An 18363-nucleotide genomic window follows, 5' to 3' on the forward strand; every position below is an offset into this window, starting at 1 on the left:
GATATCACATCAACACAAATGTTACTTTGGACCAACTATATATCACACGAAGTCTTTTGTGAAATCCACATGTTGATATGATCATCCACTCAAGTGGAGCAGCAATATCAAGATTTTCAAGATGGCCGTATCAGACATTAGATCAGCTACATGTTCGTCATAGAACAACTGGACATCATGAACAGTCTTGTACAGTAAACTCTGTGTTGATATTATCATATATTGAATAGCGATAACAAGATTTTTAAGATGACTTCCGAGTTGGCCAATCTGGATGTCCCAGCAGGACCATTTTCAGTTAGTGCCAATAAGACCTTGTGATGAATGTGTGTGAAAAGCTTTCTGGCAATCCATGAAGTGGTCTAGAAGGAGTAATGATAACAAGCTTGTGCTGATGAATGGACCAAGAACAGTCTATCACACAATCTCTCCTGGTCAATGAACAGCAGAACTAAAAACTTTTGTCTTGAAAAATACACCACCTGCAAAAGGAATACTTTATTTCGTAATGAAAGGCAATTTGTGTATGCACAAAGCATAATGTAATGCATCAAGATACAAACAAAACAGGAATGTAGACTGGTTCTGACAATTTGACTTTTCTCCATATTCTTACCTTCAGAATATCTGCAGCAATATATTCCAGCACTGCTACAATGTACACAGTCACAGTCTGATCTATTCTGTACCCAAGGACCTCCTGGGAAAAGAAAAATAAATCTTATTCCTGCGAATGACCTTAATAAAGTATTCCATCACATTTTATATGCCAGGTGGTTCCAGGTTAAAAGTTTTACACCAAGATGAACTTTAAAACTGAAACTTACTCAACATGTGGCCAAGTAGCTGCCAAATAACAGTTACTGTGTGTACTAGCTTATAAGTCGATTCAAACTGCATACTGCACAAACGTAGATCTGCCATTGCATAATGTGCTGGCAGATCTGGGTCTGTGAAGTTTGAGGGAGTAATAAGCAGAACAAACAGCACAGACCCTGATCTGATGGCATATTATGCTACAGAAGATAGACTATTTGTTGTTTCCATTTTGACTCAACTTAGAAGCAAGTACATACGGTATGAGGTCAGTCAAGCGTTATTAAATAACTTAGGGCCATGGTTATAGTAAAACTAAGACAAACACTGGCAAAGATGACAACCACTGTAAACAATGGGTTAATAGTAATATTTAGACATGGCTAAGTTAACCCTTTCCAACTGTCTGCAATATAGTACCAGAGGCTCTGTGAAGCAATATAGATCATGTTTATCTGCAGATCACATGACTATGTTGTATAATATACACCTAAATAATCCTAAATCTACTGGATTTTAAACTTAAAACAAAGCTTGCATCCATACACTGGATACTAACTTTTGACATTTTTGCCAACAAAGACCAACAAAAGAACAATTCTGACACAATGTTCTATCATAATTATTGGCTAGTAATATTTTAGAAATGTAATACCTATAGCAAGTATATGGGAGAAATAACAGTTATGTCTCCATGGGTTCTTGTACTTTAATCATATTTAATGATGACTAAACAAATCACCAGAAGAAGAAAAGACAAAGAAGAAGAAGACCTTCAACATATAAACATGAAATATATAAATAACTAAAAGTAAACAAATATATCACATACAGAAAATACACCAAAACAGGTACGCAATTATTATAAAACAATCACAATGTAATTACTAAAAACCTTACCAGCGACGTGTAGTATTCTGAAGTACAATAGTTATTTTCTTTGATACCATTTACAAGATATTGAGTAACGTATTGCACCCAGAAATGTTTAAGCTGACTCCTGGAACGTCATGATAGGAGTAAACAATGGAACAAGGAACTTGTTAATGTAATTGGCAGTTGCATGTTAGGCACGTGCAATGCAAGCAACTCACATACTACTCACTCACCATACATACCATAGAACATGTGTAAGGACATTGGACATCACTGTACTGAATCTGTAATACCAAAACACTAAACTCACACACACAATAACAATAACAAACAGTGGAGTACAGAAAAAACATGTACAGAAGTAAAACTGCATGTGCTGAAACTAAATTAGTGTAAATACTTAAAGTATAAATGTTAGCAAAAACAAAATGATTAGGACTAACAACCAATCCTGTGGGGCAAATATTCAAAATTTTATATGCTTCATTTTCACATCAAATTCATCAGTGGTCTAGTATCCCATCTTCTATAAAATAACAAGTGGAAGAAAACTGTCAGTTTTTCATTCCAAATATTGCTGTCATTAACTTGTAACTCATAGGACAGGCAGATTAGATATGTAAATGATGATTTATTTTATTGTCTGGATAATAATAAATAAATCTACCACAACTACATCATGAATAAAAACATTAGTAGCAGCAACTTTATGGTTATGAAGTATATAAAATCTGACTATTCATCATGTATGCCATCAAGTAACAACTTCAAACATTACAGTAGGAATTTACAATTATTTCCATGTGAATCATTTGCTTAATATTTTTAAAATGTGAGAACAAGGATGGATAAATACAATTATATTTCTCTATTTAAAATTCAATACCAATTTGGGACCCAGTGATTGACAGGTTTGGTGCTGGAATAAGCTACACCACATCTGTTGATAATATTTTGCATTCAGCTTATTCGCTGCCCCTTAATTTGCCAACTTTCTTGAAACATTTGGCCACCAATAGTAATCCTGATGTAATTTAAGAACAGAAATATCTGCATATGATGTATCGATTATTAAGCATGTTGGGTCTGTAATGTATTAGTACTTGAATGTACTTTAAAATATTGATATAGTCCTAGATTTTGTTCCACTATTTTCATTTTCAAATTACAATATTAATTCTTTATGTACCTCTTGGCTTTTGTGTATGCTAAGTGGCATGACAACTTGGTTAGGGTGACTTCTGAACTAAGCACCTGACCTTAATGTTGCTCTGATGATGCTGTTGCTATAAAGTCTCTTGACAGTACATATGTAACAGTGGAGTGATAACAATTACATTTTTTAACATTATTTTTCCAACCAGCAAAACATTTTTACAGATTTGAAATCTGAATACACAAGTTTGTACCAAGCATACATAGTTTTATGAACTTGCAATGATTTTTAAAAAAAGCCATTTTAATCTTTTTATGTAGACAAGTAATGTCCCATTTTGACCTGTCTGGAATGTAATGTTTTCAGAAATGACAAAGGAAATTAATAATTAAGAAATACCTATTTTATATCAAAATAATATACACATTACGGTATAACTAAGGGAAAATATATGACTGCATCTCATTTTGGTGAAATATGAAAACCTCAATAAACAGTAAACCCCTCAAAACTGAATATTTTATTTGGTCCCTTAAGATTTTATCTTAAGAAGTTCACGTGTATATTTATTAAAATTTATTTATCAGACACATCAGACACATGTTTAGTGAAACATACTACAAGATACACTTTTCTCATATAAAAACTGCCCTCTCCCCTTTTAAATTGAAAATAATCCCTGATGAAAATACATGAGATGGAATTTGCACTCTAAGTAGAAATCCTGAAGAAATGACTTTATATACCAATTTTGAAAAAGTACTGCTGAAATATGGTGCAAGATAATAAGGGTGCAATGAATGGAATGCTGAAAATTCAGAGTCACAAAGAATGAAAACTTGGTCACAATGACCTAGTTTTGGTAAGGTTGAATACATTTTTAGAGATGCAACAGCATAACTATTTTATGACTGTAAGATAATGAGGGTATAATAAAATTTTCCTCTGATGTCCAGTCATCAAGACCGTGCTCCAAATTGATATTTCATTCACCAAAGTTGGTAGTAATTATGAATTGTCACCTGTGCCCAATAATTTCATCTATGGTAATTCTCACAGACCATCATCACATATGTAATTACTTACTGATACGTGATTTAAAATAACCATTTACTAAATTATCTCTTAGCTAATTGCTGAGCAATTGGATTTGAAATATATAATATATACTTGGTAGCTCCAATACAAAAGAATTATTTTCTCTAAGTTATAACTGACTGCATATCAAATGATGAAAAGTAAAAGTAAAATATGTAATATGCAATGATGGAAAAATAGCTTCAAAAAGTTTCTATGAGAATGAATAATCACCACTTTCATATAAAAAAATTGTATAGATCCTCAATTCTTCTCTAATGTTTCAATACATGAGAATACAAATAATCACTCTTTACATGACTTTTTTCATTCCAATTGATACAGTGCATGGACAAATGAACACGCTGATTAAGAAAGTTACTGGTTTCGATACTAAGTCATTATATACAATTTTATAAAAAAATTCACTAAAGGAATATAAATATATAATTGTACATGTGACTGTTTGTCTCTGCATTTTTATTTCACTGATTCAGCTTTCATTAGAAATTTGTTTTTGTTTCATATCGCAACATACATATGAGATTGTTCTGGTAATGCATGTCATTATGATAGTAATGTAATTGTTTATAACGACGACATTCCTTTTTTTCAAAATATATTGACCTTAATAAGAATATCGAAAACTAGTCACACATTTATCGGCATTTGTTGTTTGTTTATTCGTGTGTGTTTGTGAGTGTGTGTTTCAAATCATTTGTTTGACTTTGAAAATAACTGGTAATGGATGTCAATTAAGATTTAATTCCTTTAGTTTAAAAAAAATGTTGCCAAATAAATTATATATTCAGTATACCTGATCTGACCTCTTTGTCAATATATAGTGTTTGTTTTTACCTTTCCTACTGATCCATGAAGTTCCATTTACACAAAACAAAATCCAAATGAAACACTTATTTAAATATGGTGCTACCAAATAGTTTTCTTGCCCATAAAAGGTATGTCTATATATGTTTTTTTATGCATAGTAAGTGTATATATGGATCTCAACAACCTACCAGATATGACCCCACCACCAAGCCCACTGGGGGTAAGGATGGACCATGGCACCAATGTCTGTGGCAAAAATAAATTTGTCTTTTCACAACAAGTAAGAGTATACATGGTTACTGGCTTGGCATATAAAAAGTTTCCTAGTTATTACCCTGGGGCTAATACCCATTGGTTTGGCATATTAAAAGTTTCTTAGTTAGTACCCACGGGCTAATTCCCAAAGGGTATGGATGGTCCCTGAGGTCAATGTCATCTCCAAGATTAGATCTCTGACTTTTCATGCCCAGTTAATATGCATGAATGGTTATAAAGTGGGAATCTCAATAGCATCAATGTTTTGACACGTGAGCTGAAACCTAGTGAGGTAGGGAAATACCCCAAAAGGGAGAGAGAGAGAGAGGGAGAGAAAACATCAACTATGCAAATTAATGACATGGAAAGCTTGATAGGATTACATGTCTTTTACAGTCTAAGAGAAAAAACAATCACAGCAGATTACATCCATGTTTGAACTGTATTCCAAGTGCTATGATGTGTTCTTGGTCTCACCGCCAACCACAACAACCCCTGTCATTTTCATGCTCGAATACATCAAAAATCCTTCAACACCCTAATTATTTCAAAGAACAGACTTCTTCTAATTACAAATATGATCTCATATGGTGGTCATAATACTGGAAAATACTGATACTAGCATTAAGACCTGCACAATTTATTTTCACACTGGAATTATGATTTAATATGTAAGATGGAAAAATGCCTGTATCAGCTCATCCTGAGCATATTAAAGTTGCTTTGGCTTGAGACAAGAAGACCCTTCTCAAGCAGCTTGGAGTCCTCAACATTTTAAGGATTTTTTCCAAATCATTTTCACTTCAAGAAATTTAAATGAAATTAAATTTATCTGAAACTTTGACTTATTGTTCATTTTTCAACATCATTTTGCACTTTCTACAGATTTTTCCAAACTTTTGCAATATTTACTGCAATGCACTGCCCTTTCACTGCATCCAAGTTCTGTTTAGGTTTCAGGAAAGGAATAAATCTAACTCCTCCATTTCAACAATCTGGAATATCAGCTATCAGCATTACAAAGTCCCCATCTTTTTATCATCATCAATGGAAAAATTGATGAACCCCTTCAAAATTTTAAAATATTTACAATACTAATTCGCTAATGATGGATGTAAAGAATGTTAGGAATGTGTCTAATTATGGTCGCTGATTGGTTATTTGATTAGCATGATCAGCAAGTGGTGAAAGGTCAACTGTGAAGGTATATAAATTAGAGGGGGCAAATGTTTATAAAGGAAAAAATGGATTAAGGGATGTGATGATTAGGGAAAGCTGGTAAATATTTACCTTAACAAGCAGTGGATGGATTTTCTCCACAGGTAGAACAAGTGGCGAGTGTTTCTTATTTCTATTGTCCACCTTCTCAATAGCCCCTTGAGCATCACGTATTGCCCACTTGTCAATGGGGTCAGGGAAGGTTTTCTGCACCCTCTCCTCTACATCTGGGACTGTGTGTGGTTCGCATGCACACAATGTTGCCAGCAGCTGAAGTATCAGGGTCTCAATGTATTCTAAAGCATCCTCTTTGGCAGAAAGAGATGGATGGGTCTGATGGTGAACCTGCAGATAAAAAAAGAGAAAGGAATGAATTACTATAATTAAGACATCTTCACTTGGACTAATAATCACTGCCTCTGTAAAAATGAATTTTTACAAAATAATGGTTAATACTTCAATACCTCTTTTATGGAGTGATAGGTTTATGGTGGCAGATATGGGTAAGACATTTATTAATTACAATTTACTAACTTCAGTGGAATCAGTTTTATAACAAGTCTCAAGGTCTACGTAAAATTTGTTCACAAAACAAAAATTTGCTTAAAAATGGGAATACATACACAATGCAATCACACCTAACAGACAGTACATAACTAAATGTTGGAATAACTGGGATTTAATGATACATAATTAATCTCAACTGACAGCGATGCTAGGATTCTAAATAGGAGCAACAAAATATTTCCATACTGTACAACAACAATAAAGTCTTGAAAGTTAAAATACTTTCAATAGGCAAATTTAAATGAGATATTCAAAGGATAAATGAGGAGTCTCACAAAATGCTCTTTCTGGAAGCCTGTAAATTCTCCAAAAATGTCGTTTCCACATGAAACACTGAATTCTTTCCGTTTTCATGTATTAAAAAAAAAAAGAGTACAATTAATAGTTAGATGTTTTGAGAAAGGCAGTATTAACCCCAGGCATTTCTCAGTTATCTTTAAAATCACAATAATACATGCAAAAGTGTCCCACCCCTATGTCCCATCATATCCAATGGTTTTAAGTCTATATTGATAGGTGTAGGAGTTCCATGCCATTACATAAGTTGTGAAATCACAACAAATTTTACATAGCATTATATATATGCACAAAAAAAAATAATAGTGTTTTGCCTCCACATAGGCATAGATGTACATGAATTGAAAACAGGGATACTTTGAATCTACCTCATCATATGTTGGCAAGATTTCTACCATAAATAAGTTTTATACACATTTTGCTAGCACAAATGTCAAGGAATAGCAGGTACAACTTGTTTTCAATGTGAACAAAAATATCAGTTTAAATTAAACACATTAAATGAATAAAACAATGTACTGGTATATATTGATAAACAAACAAAACCAAGTAAATAAAATAATTGATTTACAAAGTTAAATTTGAATCATGTTGTTTGGTAAATCTATCATGTTTTCTAGTAAGCAAGGTATGAGACCATGTATACACTAATTTCATTTGAATAGGTTTTATGGTTCCTGAGCTGTGCAGATTCATAGCATTTGTTGTAGTGGGGATGCATTATTGATGGGAAAAGGGAAACAACTCTGTTAATACTGGACCCAAAAAGAAGAAAGATTTAATAGGCATGGCTACATTAAAAACAAATTATAAATAAGGGTTACAGTGCTGGTTACAAGAAGTCAGAACAGATGGACAGGCAGAATGATAGACGAATGATGCAAAAAGTGACAATTATATCTTGATGTTGTGCTCTATTTTCCTATCTGGATCTTTAAAAAAAATGCACATTAAAGGCATGGTGCTGATACTCTATTTGTGCAGCATTCAAAGCCAACTGAAAAAAAAACAACCCATGTCCACCCTCCAGTACTTTTGCCACATAAACTGCAGTAAATTGACGATATTTTTTTTTTCTCTGCAAGGTTTCAAAATATGTGATAGAGACAGGGCTCATTTCTGGCTGCCAAAGGAAGCCTAAAAAACCTTAGAAAGCAAGCTTGAAGGACCTATCAATGTGCTACACTGTACAGTCAAAGTTCCAGTTCCACATATAGGACACTTGCTCATCAAGGACAACAGTTCTCAACCACTTTTCCTATCTTTACTAATACAATTTAACTCCATATGCAATATACATGCTCGTAAAGAACAACTCTTCTGGACTTAAATCATCTATATGTACTGAACCAAATGACCTTTATATGACGCATGTCCACAAAAGACAATTCTTTGGTCCTTTAAGTGTCTGTTATCGACAGGTTTCATTGCATTTTTAATTTATTTGACATGTACTTTTTAAATTAATCAGATTTTGTTTTTACTGGACATACCATTTAGTCGAGCAGATGATGACCTGTTATATTACATTTCTATGCACACAAAAAAGATGGGAAACGATTTTGTCACTAAATTTTAAAAAAGAATGTGTGAATCAACCCACACATTTTTTTCTTTAAATTTTGTATCCAAATACTGCCTGGCACAGCCTAGATTTTAAACTTTTTCTCTGCCTTATATAGTTCTATGTGAAGTCAATATTCATGAACTAAAATGAAATGAAAACGTGTTACTTTGACATCTGAATACTATGCTTATTAATTTAATGAAATTTGTTAAATCAATGCTTATGGCATAACTCAATATGATGTGATCAATATGAGGTCACTTTTTATCAAGGTGTAGTGTAATGCTGTGAACTCTGGAAGAGACAATGTCAAAAGATGTGGTTCCTAGGTGTAGTGTAATGCTGTGAACTCTGGAATAGACTGAATGTCAAAAGATGTGGTTCCTACGTGTAGTGTAATGCAATGAACTCTAGAAGAGACTGAATGCAAATAGATGTGGTTCCAAGGTGTATTTTAGTACTATCAACTCTGGAAGAGACTGAATGTAAATATATGTGGTTCCCCGGTGTATTTTAATACTATGAACTCTGGAAGAGATTGAATGCAAATATATGTGGTTCCTAGGTGTATTTTAGTACTATCAACTCTGGAAGAGACTGGATGTAAATAGATGTGGTTCCCAGGTGTATTTTAATACTATGAACTCTGGAAGACACTGGATGTAAATAAATGTTGTTACTAGGTGTATTTTTTAAACTATCTACTCTGGACAACTGGATTCAACAGATATGGTACCTAGGTGTATTGTAATGCAATGAACTCTGGAAAGACTAGATGTAAATAGATGTGGTTCCTATGTGTACTGTGATACTATCAACTCTGGAAGACACTGGATGTAAATAGTTGCAGCTGCAACTTCTGTCTCTTATTCAATAATGAAAAACAAAAATAGTTATACAACTTTATTAACTCCAATAACAGTCAACAAAAAGTATACAAGATCTTTAGCGATTTTACAACCCACCATAGACTGGCTAGGCTGAATTTCTGCTGTGGAAAACTGATGTGATTTCAATAACTATGTAATATTGTACAAAATCAGTCCTCAATACATCTTTCTATTTGTGCATGTGATAAGAAGGGTTTATGATCTTCTGAATCATTATGAAAGCTATTATTTTATGGACAGTTAGTGACAGAATACATTTTTATAATAGTTCTATACAATCACACTTACTTCGGAACAAATATTCAACTACTGTCCATACTCACTTGTAAGTCAAGTCCAACTGCAAAAAACAAAGATTCAGATCTGCCATAGCATAATGTGCCTGCAGATCAGTGTCTTTGTTGTTAGTTCTACTGATAAGTCCTAACAAGCTGCATAGACCCAAATCTGCCAGCACATTATGTGACAGCAGATCTAGATCTGTGCATTTTGCAGTTGGTCTCATCTATTAAGCAAGTACTGATGGTAAGAGTAGCACAAATCAATGCACACCAGCCTACACAAATTTAAGCAACTTTGGATAGCTCGAAACCACAGCTATGTAAAAACATCAAATTTTGAACACGTTAAATATTCCAACATTTCACAAGTAATCCTTCTTATTTAGGAAGAGAAATTCATAACTGTGGTAAGATGGTGAAAGTTTGCCACACTTTACTTCCTAGTGCAAATGTTATATTTTATTTCTCTCTCATCCAGGTGAATCAAATTACACAGCTATACAAGATCACACATAAAGAATGAATAAAATTCCAGGTATGATACTATTTAAAATCTTTTAAAATAGAAACCCACATTCATGTCTACCACAAAGTAATTATGGTAAGTTAGAGCATTAGTGAAATATCATCATCAGTTTGGTCCCAAACAAGTTCAAGGGCTGCAATTTAAGCCCAAGATTAAAGCACTGCTGTAAAGCATGTGAACTCATATCCAAGATCAAATGTATAAGATGACAAAGATGCATCCAAAAGTATGGAAAAAAATCAATCACGGCAATTAGGAAATACAAGAAAACAAAGAAAGAAAAAACTTCAATCAAAACTTTGACACAAAATTTCTACAACTGGGACATCCACCCCCAAGGTCAAAGGGGCAAGTCAGCCTGTTGTAGAATGAACTGTCATAGCTTCATAATGAATCAACCAAAATATGAACAAAAAATCCATTGTGAGCTTTAAGAAATATAAGATAATGATCACAATATGGGGAATCAAAAGTTTTCAAGTTATGATCCTGGGGCTCAGCCCCATATCGTAGGGGCATGACCCAGAAGTAATCAATACTCCTTTGAAAAGAAGTGAAATGTCTACTTGTGCAATCTTTCTGAGATAAAAGTCAACTTCATAGTTAATGTATACTGAATTATACACAAACATGCAGATATCTGAGGTTGTATTTTTACCTCACCACTGCAAGTAAAACAAATAATAATTGCTAAGCAATATATATACTGCAAGTTTCCTACAAGTAGTTTTAGTGTTATGGGATTGCACTAGAACTTAAACATTTAGCTGATGCCTCCATGACAACATCAGGCTTACCTGATTACTATATTTCAGGTTTTTTTTAACAGGTGAAATAAATAACAATAGATATAAGTGGGCCTTATAGTACTCAGATGCCTGACATAATAGCTGTCCATGTCACTAAGCTGGCATACAGAATATCATGAGAACTCATCCAACATAAACTATCTCTCAAACTTTACAATACTGATTTTACCTTTTTTTAAATACCATATTCCAATAAAATTTGTTCTCAAGACAAAGACATACTTATTATGCAAAATATATTGCTGTTAAAGTCATCCAAAATCTTGACAATATAAAACTCACAAAGTTTTATACAAACTACATCAGAAACATGGTCTCTAAATCAAGAAAGATAACAAGCTTGGCTAATCTAATGCAAGGTATCTCATTAACATGAGCGGATTTCGCTTATTACTGAACCTATGACAATGATAATAGAGGCTTATTATGGAGCACAAATCTGATCAAGTGGTAATAATCTGAGCAAATCAAATACAAGAATAACTCATTAATATGTTTGGATCTTGTTCTTAATCAACCTTGTCCAAGATCCTGATAATATTAACCTATTTAACAAGTTTCATCAAAATCTCACAATAAATAAAAGTGCTAGATTTTGATCAAAAGTGCATAAGGAATAAAGACTGGAGCTGTAAGCCCAACCAATCACATGCAGAATCACCTCATTAGCTTGTGCAGATCCCTGGCATTATGGAACTCATGTGAGATCTTAGTCACATACATGTAACCCTAATCTTGCAATCTGATCAAAACCAGATCAAAAACATGGCTTCATGAATGGCAAAAAGCTCTGCTAATTAGATGCAAGATCATCTCACTGTATGGACCTTGTCACTTTCAAAAATGCCCCAGACCTGAATGATAAAAGCCCTTATTCCAACTTTGATCAGCAAATCAGTGATAGATGAGGTTGCAATACTTAAATTCATTATAACATTCATAATTAATTTAAGTATTGCAACCTCATCTGTCCCCAAAATATGGAAAACTGCAAAAGTAACTCCTATTCACAAATCTGGTTCTAAGGATGATGCTGATAACTACTGACCAATTTCAATACTACCAAACTTGTCAAAATTGATTGAAAAACATGTCCATGACTCATTCATGTCATATTTAACCAAACACTTGCTGTTACACCCTAATCAATCAGGCTTTAGACAGAACCATTCCTGTGAGACTGCCTTGATCTCCCTAACTGATAAATGGCTTCAAGCACTTGACCAAGGTAGAATAATAGGAACTGTATTTGTAGATTTCAGGAAAGCTTTTGACATGGTGGATCATGAAATCCTTTTGATGAAACTGAAAATCTACCAGTGTGATGAAAGAACAATTAGATGGTTTACTTTGTACTTAAATGAGAGAACACAACATGTTTACATAAATAATGTTCTGTCTGAACCTGAAACAATTAGATATGGAGTACCACAAGGCTCAATTGTAGGTCCACTACTATTCATTTTATTTATTAATGACCTACCACTTTTACTAAGAGACTCAATAACATCTACAGATCTCTATGCAGATGACACAACATTGTCAGACATCCAAAACACAAAGCATGAGCTCGAAATTTCTTTACAGAATGCACTAAACAAACTGGAAAACTGGTGCACATGTAATGGCATGGTGGTAAATACTGGTAAAACTAAAATATTACTTATCTCAACACAGCAAAGAAGGACAAATCTTGATAGTGATGAACTATGTCTGACATGGAAGGATACAAATCTGCAAATAGTCTGTCATGATAGGCTACTTGGTGTTCTGGTAGATAATAACCTATCATGGACTGAACATATCAAACATACCAGTAAAAAAGTCAATTCAAGTTTATGGCTTCTCAGTAGGATAAGACATTTTCTCCCTGAAAGGCACAGGAAACTATTTTATAACAGTTACATACAACCCTATTTGGACTACTGTAGTACAGTATGGGGTAATTCAGATGATAAAAACATAGCAAAGCTGGCACATCTTCAAAAAAGAGCATTTGGGTTAATATCAATCCAGAAAGAAAGCAAGGAAAGTTTAGCTGGTAGGTTAAAAATATTACCTATTAAAGACCGAATCTGTTTGAGAAAAGCCAAATTAATGTACAGGATATCTCAGAATAGTGCTCCTGAATATTTACAATCACTATTCCAGTATAGGCTACCTGGTAATACTCCCCACCTGCGATCCATGTCAACCAAACAGTATAAAATTCCCAAACCAAATAAGGAGTTATTTAAAAAAAGTTTCCAATACTCTGGAACTCTGCTCTGGAATAGTATTCCAGCTGAGATTAGAAATGCCCACTCTATTTCCTTCTTCCAAACCCAATATATCCAGTGGCTTCAGAGATGCAGCTTAAATAAATGAATTCCTTTGTATGAGGGCCTCAAGGTAGATTAGTTTTTAGCTAATTGTGTTACCCTCTTTAAATAAGGTCATTATTATTATTATTATTATTATAGCAAACTAAACCAATCATATGGTTGATAACATCATAAACATGCACAGAACTTGCTCGTTATCAATGAAGCCCATCAAAGATCTTTATGATTTAAGTCCACACTTAAATCTGAACCAAACCAGATTAGAAATATGGCTTCCATCAAGCTCTTTCAGCAGTTTTTATACAGAAGAACCAATTACATGTGGAATAACACAGGGTTCAATCCTAGACCTACTAATCTTTCTCATATTCATAAATACTGAAAATAGGCAACTGTGTTTCATCTACTGACTTATATGCAGATGATACCCCACAATCAGATTTCAAACAACTAGAATCAGACCAAGAGGTCTCATTCAGACAGCTTCACTGAGAATACATTCCTGGAGTATCGAAAATGGCATGAAAGTAAACACAGACAAGACTAAAGTATTAATAATTACTACCAAACAAATGAAAGCAAATTAAAAAATATACTGAATCTTAGTTGAATGAAATTTGCCTACAAATGGTTACCTATGACAAAATCCTTGGGGTGATAGTTGACAACAATTTGCAAATCTTGCACACACTGCAAACTTCAAGTATAAATTCACTAACCTTCCACTTTGTTGCCTCACTACTTTTGTACTGTATATACACAATGTACCTAACATGTTCATTTAAATTTTCTGTTTATTATGTCCATTTGTAAATACAGCTTATTATCAATGGTGTGTGTGCATTTGTAACTATGTACTGTACATGTACTTTGAATGTAAATATGCATCATATAACAGACAGCTACAAGGAGGATTAATTCCATGCAGTTAACTGTCACCATCTTTAAATAATGTTATTATTATTATTATTATTATTATTATTATTACTGTTGTTCTTATTATTATCCAATCTGATGCATGACTGCCTCATTAACATGCAATTAGCATGTAACTTGTCCCTATCATTTATGCATGAGTTTAATCAAAGTCACATCAAAAGTAAAGCCTTTACTTCAGTACTAAGCTCAGCCCAAAATATGCAAATCACCTCATAAGTACCGGGTATGTGTGGATCTCACTCTGAGAACATGACAATACAAGCAAGTATTCCAAGCTGTATCAAAACTGGATCAGAAATCTGACCATGTATGTGATAACAAGGTCAGCCCATCAGATGCAAGATTACCTCATTAACATGCTTTACTGAAACCACAAAATGTCTTGTTGATTGGTACATACCAAAACTAGTCAGAAATATGGCTTCTAGAGTGTGAAATGCTCAGCCAATCAAATGCAAGATCACCTCATTAGTACATGTATTACACTACATCTTGCTCACTGCAGAACTTAACCAAGGTTTTAATGATGCCTCTAGAGTGGAAAAAAAGGACAGCCAATCAGATGCAAGATCACCTATTTAATGTGTGTAACTCATTATCAAATTTGAAATACATTTTAATAATAAAAAGCCATATTCCAAGTCTAATTAAAATCAGATCAGTACTATGGTTTCCAATGTGGAAACAACTGTTGACAGACAATGCACAACAGAAGTAGGGCCATATTAAAAGCTCACAAGGCCTCAGTTGAGCTAAACAATATTTTTTTGCCAGTTCCCCCCCCCCCATAGACCTACTTGCCTGACTAGAAGGTAAATATTGGAAATGTAGCATTTTATTTCCAGATGGTGGCTGCTTACTACAGGCTTGACTTTATAAATTTCTTATGTTCATTTCATTGCTTTAGTGATACAGTGACAACTGAGAAGCTTTGGCTGCTGAAGCAAGTAAATACCTTTTATTCTGTCCCCTTTTCACATCAAGAACTTCACCAACTCTGGTGATATGGGATAAATATGTTTACAGATAAGCAAAGATTATGCCCAATAATACATATCAACTTCAGTAAGTCCTGAAGAATCAGTCGTAACAGTATATGGATCTGACCCTTTATTTTAATGGGAGGGGGATTTTATTTCCAACCATGCTATTGTTTCTTCATCTATCACAAGGTAATTGTTTTCAACTAATATCATGAAGTGAATCAGTTCTTTCTATCTACAAATTAGAGAAATTGTAATTTCTTCAAACAGTCCCTGGATCCCTGTCAAACAGTCCCTGTATCCCTTTCAAATAGTCCCTGAATCCTAACCTTCTTGAACAGAACAGTTTACAAACCTCTGATTACTTTTCTACCAGCAACATTACTGTATGCTGAAGTTCAAGATCTATTTTGTTTGCATTTGAGTGTGCATCATGCACAGGTAAATACCATACTTAAATTCTAAAATATCAATCTGTAATTTCAAGTGATACTTAATCAGGAGTTTCCTTTAAAAAAGAAAAAAAAAAACACCTAAAATTTAAATGAACACAAATAAAAGTTATATCCATATCTACATAAGCTTTACTTTTGTGAAACTAATCTACTATATCAATTCTTGCTATTCTATCTCTTTTATAATATTTTTTTCTATCTTACTTATCTTTAATTGCCAAGTCAATAGAAGTATGAAGTGGATTGGTTGATGCAGTGACCAATCAGCAGCCATAAAGTCAGATGAACTTGAACTATATAAACTCTGTAGTGGCTGACATATAGGATACAGAAACACTTCAACTTCTATATATTATCTAAGTCAAAACAACAGTGGTAAAATTGTTAAAGTTTTACTAAATGAGTTTTAACAACTCAACCTCTACCTACCATTACATGTTCCAGTACCACACCCAGCCCTACCAAATTCCAGCTCAAGACTCAAAACATCATCACTAGTCCCTAAGCATTATCACTAAAGGATGAAACTACTGCATACTTTAACAAATCCTAATTATAAAAAAAATATATATCTGTTTCTGTTCTCAGTTTGGTCCATTATAGTTCATCGATGCTGTTTCTGTACAGGGACAGTGGCCCTTAATGTAAACAGCAAATCTATTCTGAACCTGGCAGATGGATCTGTTGTCAATCTCGTTTTAAATGGCAACCTCTGAAAAATCTGAAAAGTGGCCTTTCAAGACAGATTTTTTATTAATAAAGGTTCATTTCTGCAGCATCAGTTGATAGGATCTTAAAAAACACACTGCTTAAGAAATCTGATTATTTAATACAGATGTTCTTTATGGCAGTTTCATCAAATACATGTAAATGAAAGAAGTGCACAATCTACCATGTTAGCTTCATGCAAGTATTCACTGAATCAGACCCGAGCAATTTACAAGATTTTAACAACAAATGAACAACCTGTTCTACAGATAATGATCTTACGTAGGTAATCCAAATGATAAAAATACTAATTCATGTTCTATGTATCTTGACAGTTTGAAAAAGAAAATGTATCAAAATCATGAAATATTTCTGATACTGATGGTGGCCCAGTAACTGCATATCATCAGTACTCCCTTATAAGCAGAGTCAAACTGCAAACAACAAAGATTATGATCTGCCATGGTATAATATGCCTGCAGATCAGGGTCTATGATGTTTGTTCTATTGATTATTCCTAACAAACTGCACAGACCCAGATCTGCCAGCACATTATATGACAGCAGATCTAAGTCTAAACAGTCTGCAGTCAGACTCACCTTACAAGTGAGTACGTACAGTATATTATATTAAGAAAAGTTAAATCTGCCATTTAGCAATGTACTGTTTCAAATTATTTGACAAATCATGCATATTACATTTTGTTTTATATTCCTTTGCCTTAATGAAATGGAGAATACAAGTAATGATTACATAAATATACAGTATTTCATATGTAAATATGTAAAGATGGAAAAGGAACTGGCATGACTGAAGGTAACAAAGCTTATTTTTGTTTCTACAGACTTCCTTCTTCAAGTGAAACACCATCTTTTTGCATAACACATAGCAGTAAGTGCAACAAAATAATGACATATTTTAACTTACTAGTATCTTCTCCTGAAGTATCCAGCTGTTAATCTGTGAGGAAAAGGCTTTAGTATACAATATTTACACAACAACATTCAGAATAACATGGGTGACAACAGTAACTGGGGCAGTCTGGTCTTCTATGGTTTTACCAGGGTTAATAAACATAATATTCATATGCTACTAGATACATGTGTAGTAACCAGTGGCCATACAAGATCCTGGTTCAGATAAATTGAGGAAACTGTATCTTGAAAGCACAACTACTATTCACACGTGATCACTGGCACCCTCAATGGTGGGAGTCGTGGCTTCCAGGACATCCATCTTTTTGAAGTTCTAGTCTCTCATGTATCAAATAAGGGTTACCAACAGACAATACTAAGTTCACAGAAAAGAGGATGGGACTTCCGTTTTCAAAGTAAAGCAGACTGCTCCATCCTTTCAAGACACGAGTTTTGAGGCAAGTTCATTTTCACTGTTTGATAATTTCATGATACAAATAATGAACATGTAACTTGTTCTATATCAGATTAAGATAATGATATTCGATCAACACAAATGATGAGGGTTACATGTATGCATCTGAATATACAGAGGAAAAACTATGATTCATATATTTAAAATAGCAAACCGCTAAGGCGTGGTCCAGTGCCTTGAGAATCCACATTTAAACATTCTCAATCCCATAATTAATGGAACTGTGATCTGACTAGCTCTGAAGCTTGGGTGGAGATCTTGAATAATGCCTTCATACTCTTTACATTCAGTGGTTTTCTCTGCAGAATAGTGAAGTGACTATTACCACTAACATTTCCACTATAGCCGACAGGTGCAAACTGCATAAGCACATGATCATTTTAATTAACAAGAAACAAA

At 33.7% G+C, this 18363-nt stretch overlaps 1 protein-coding gene across 1 annotated transcript in view; it reads right to left on the reverse strand.

The window, feature by feature from the left end:
• The window catches only part of LOC149808330 (son of sevenless homolog 1-like), a 107988-nt gene that overhangs the window by 79517 nt on the left and 10108 nt on the right, over positions 1 to 18363 (reverse strand). Inside the window, exons 2-3 of the mRNA XM_089975882.1 lie at positions 6302 to 6574; positions 617 to 700 (exon numbers count right to left, since the gene is read on the reverse strand). Of these exons, the coding sequence (XP_089832008.1) occupies positions 617 to 700; positions 6302 to 6574 (357 nt within the window). The remainder of the gene's footprint in view (positions 1 to 616; positions 701 to 6301; positions 6575 to 18363) is intronic.

This window comes from Sinohyriopsis cumingii, chromosome 1 (genome assembly GCF_028554795.1).
Source record: "Sinohyriopsis cumingii isolate HCF-2022 chromosome 1, ASM2855479v2, whole genome shotgun sequence".
In the NCBI taxonomy this organism is placed as follows: Eukaryota; Metazoa; Mollusca; class Bivalvia; order Unionida; family Unionidae; genus Sinohyriopsis; species Sinohyriopsis cumingii.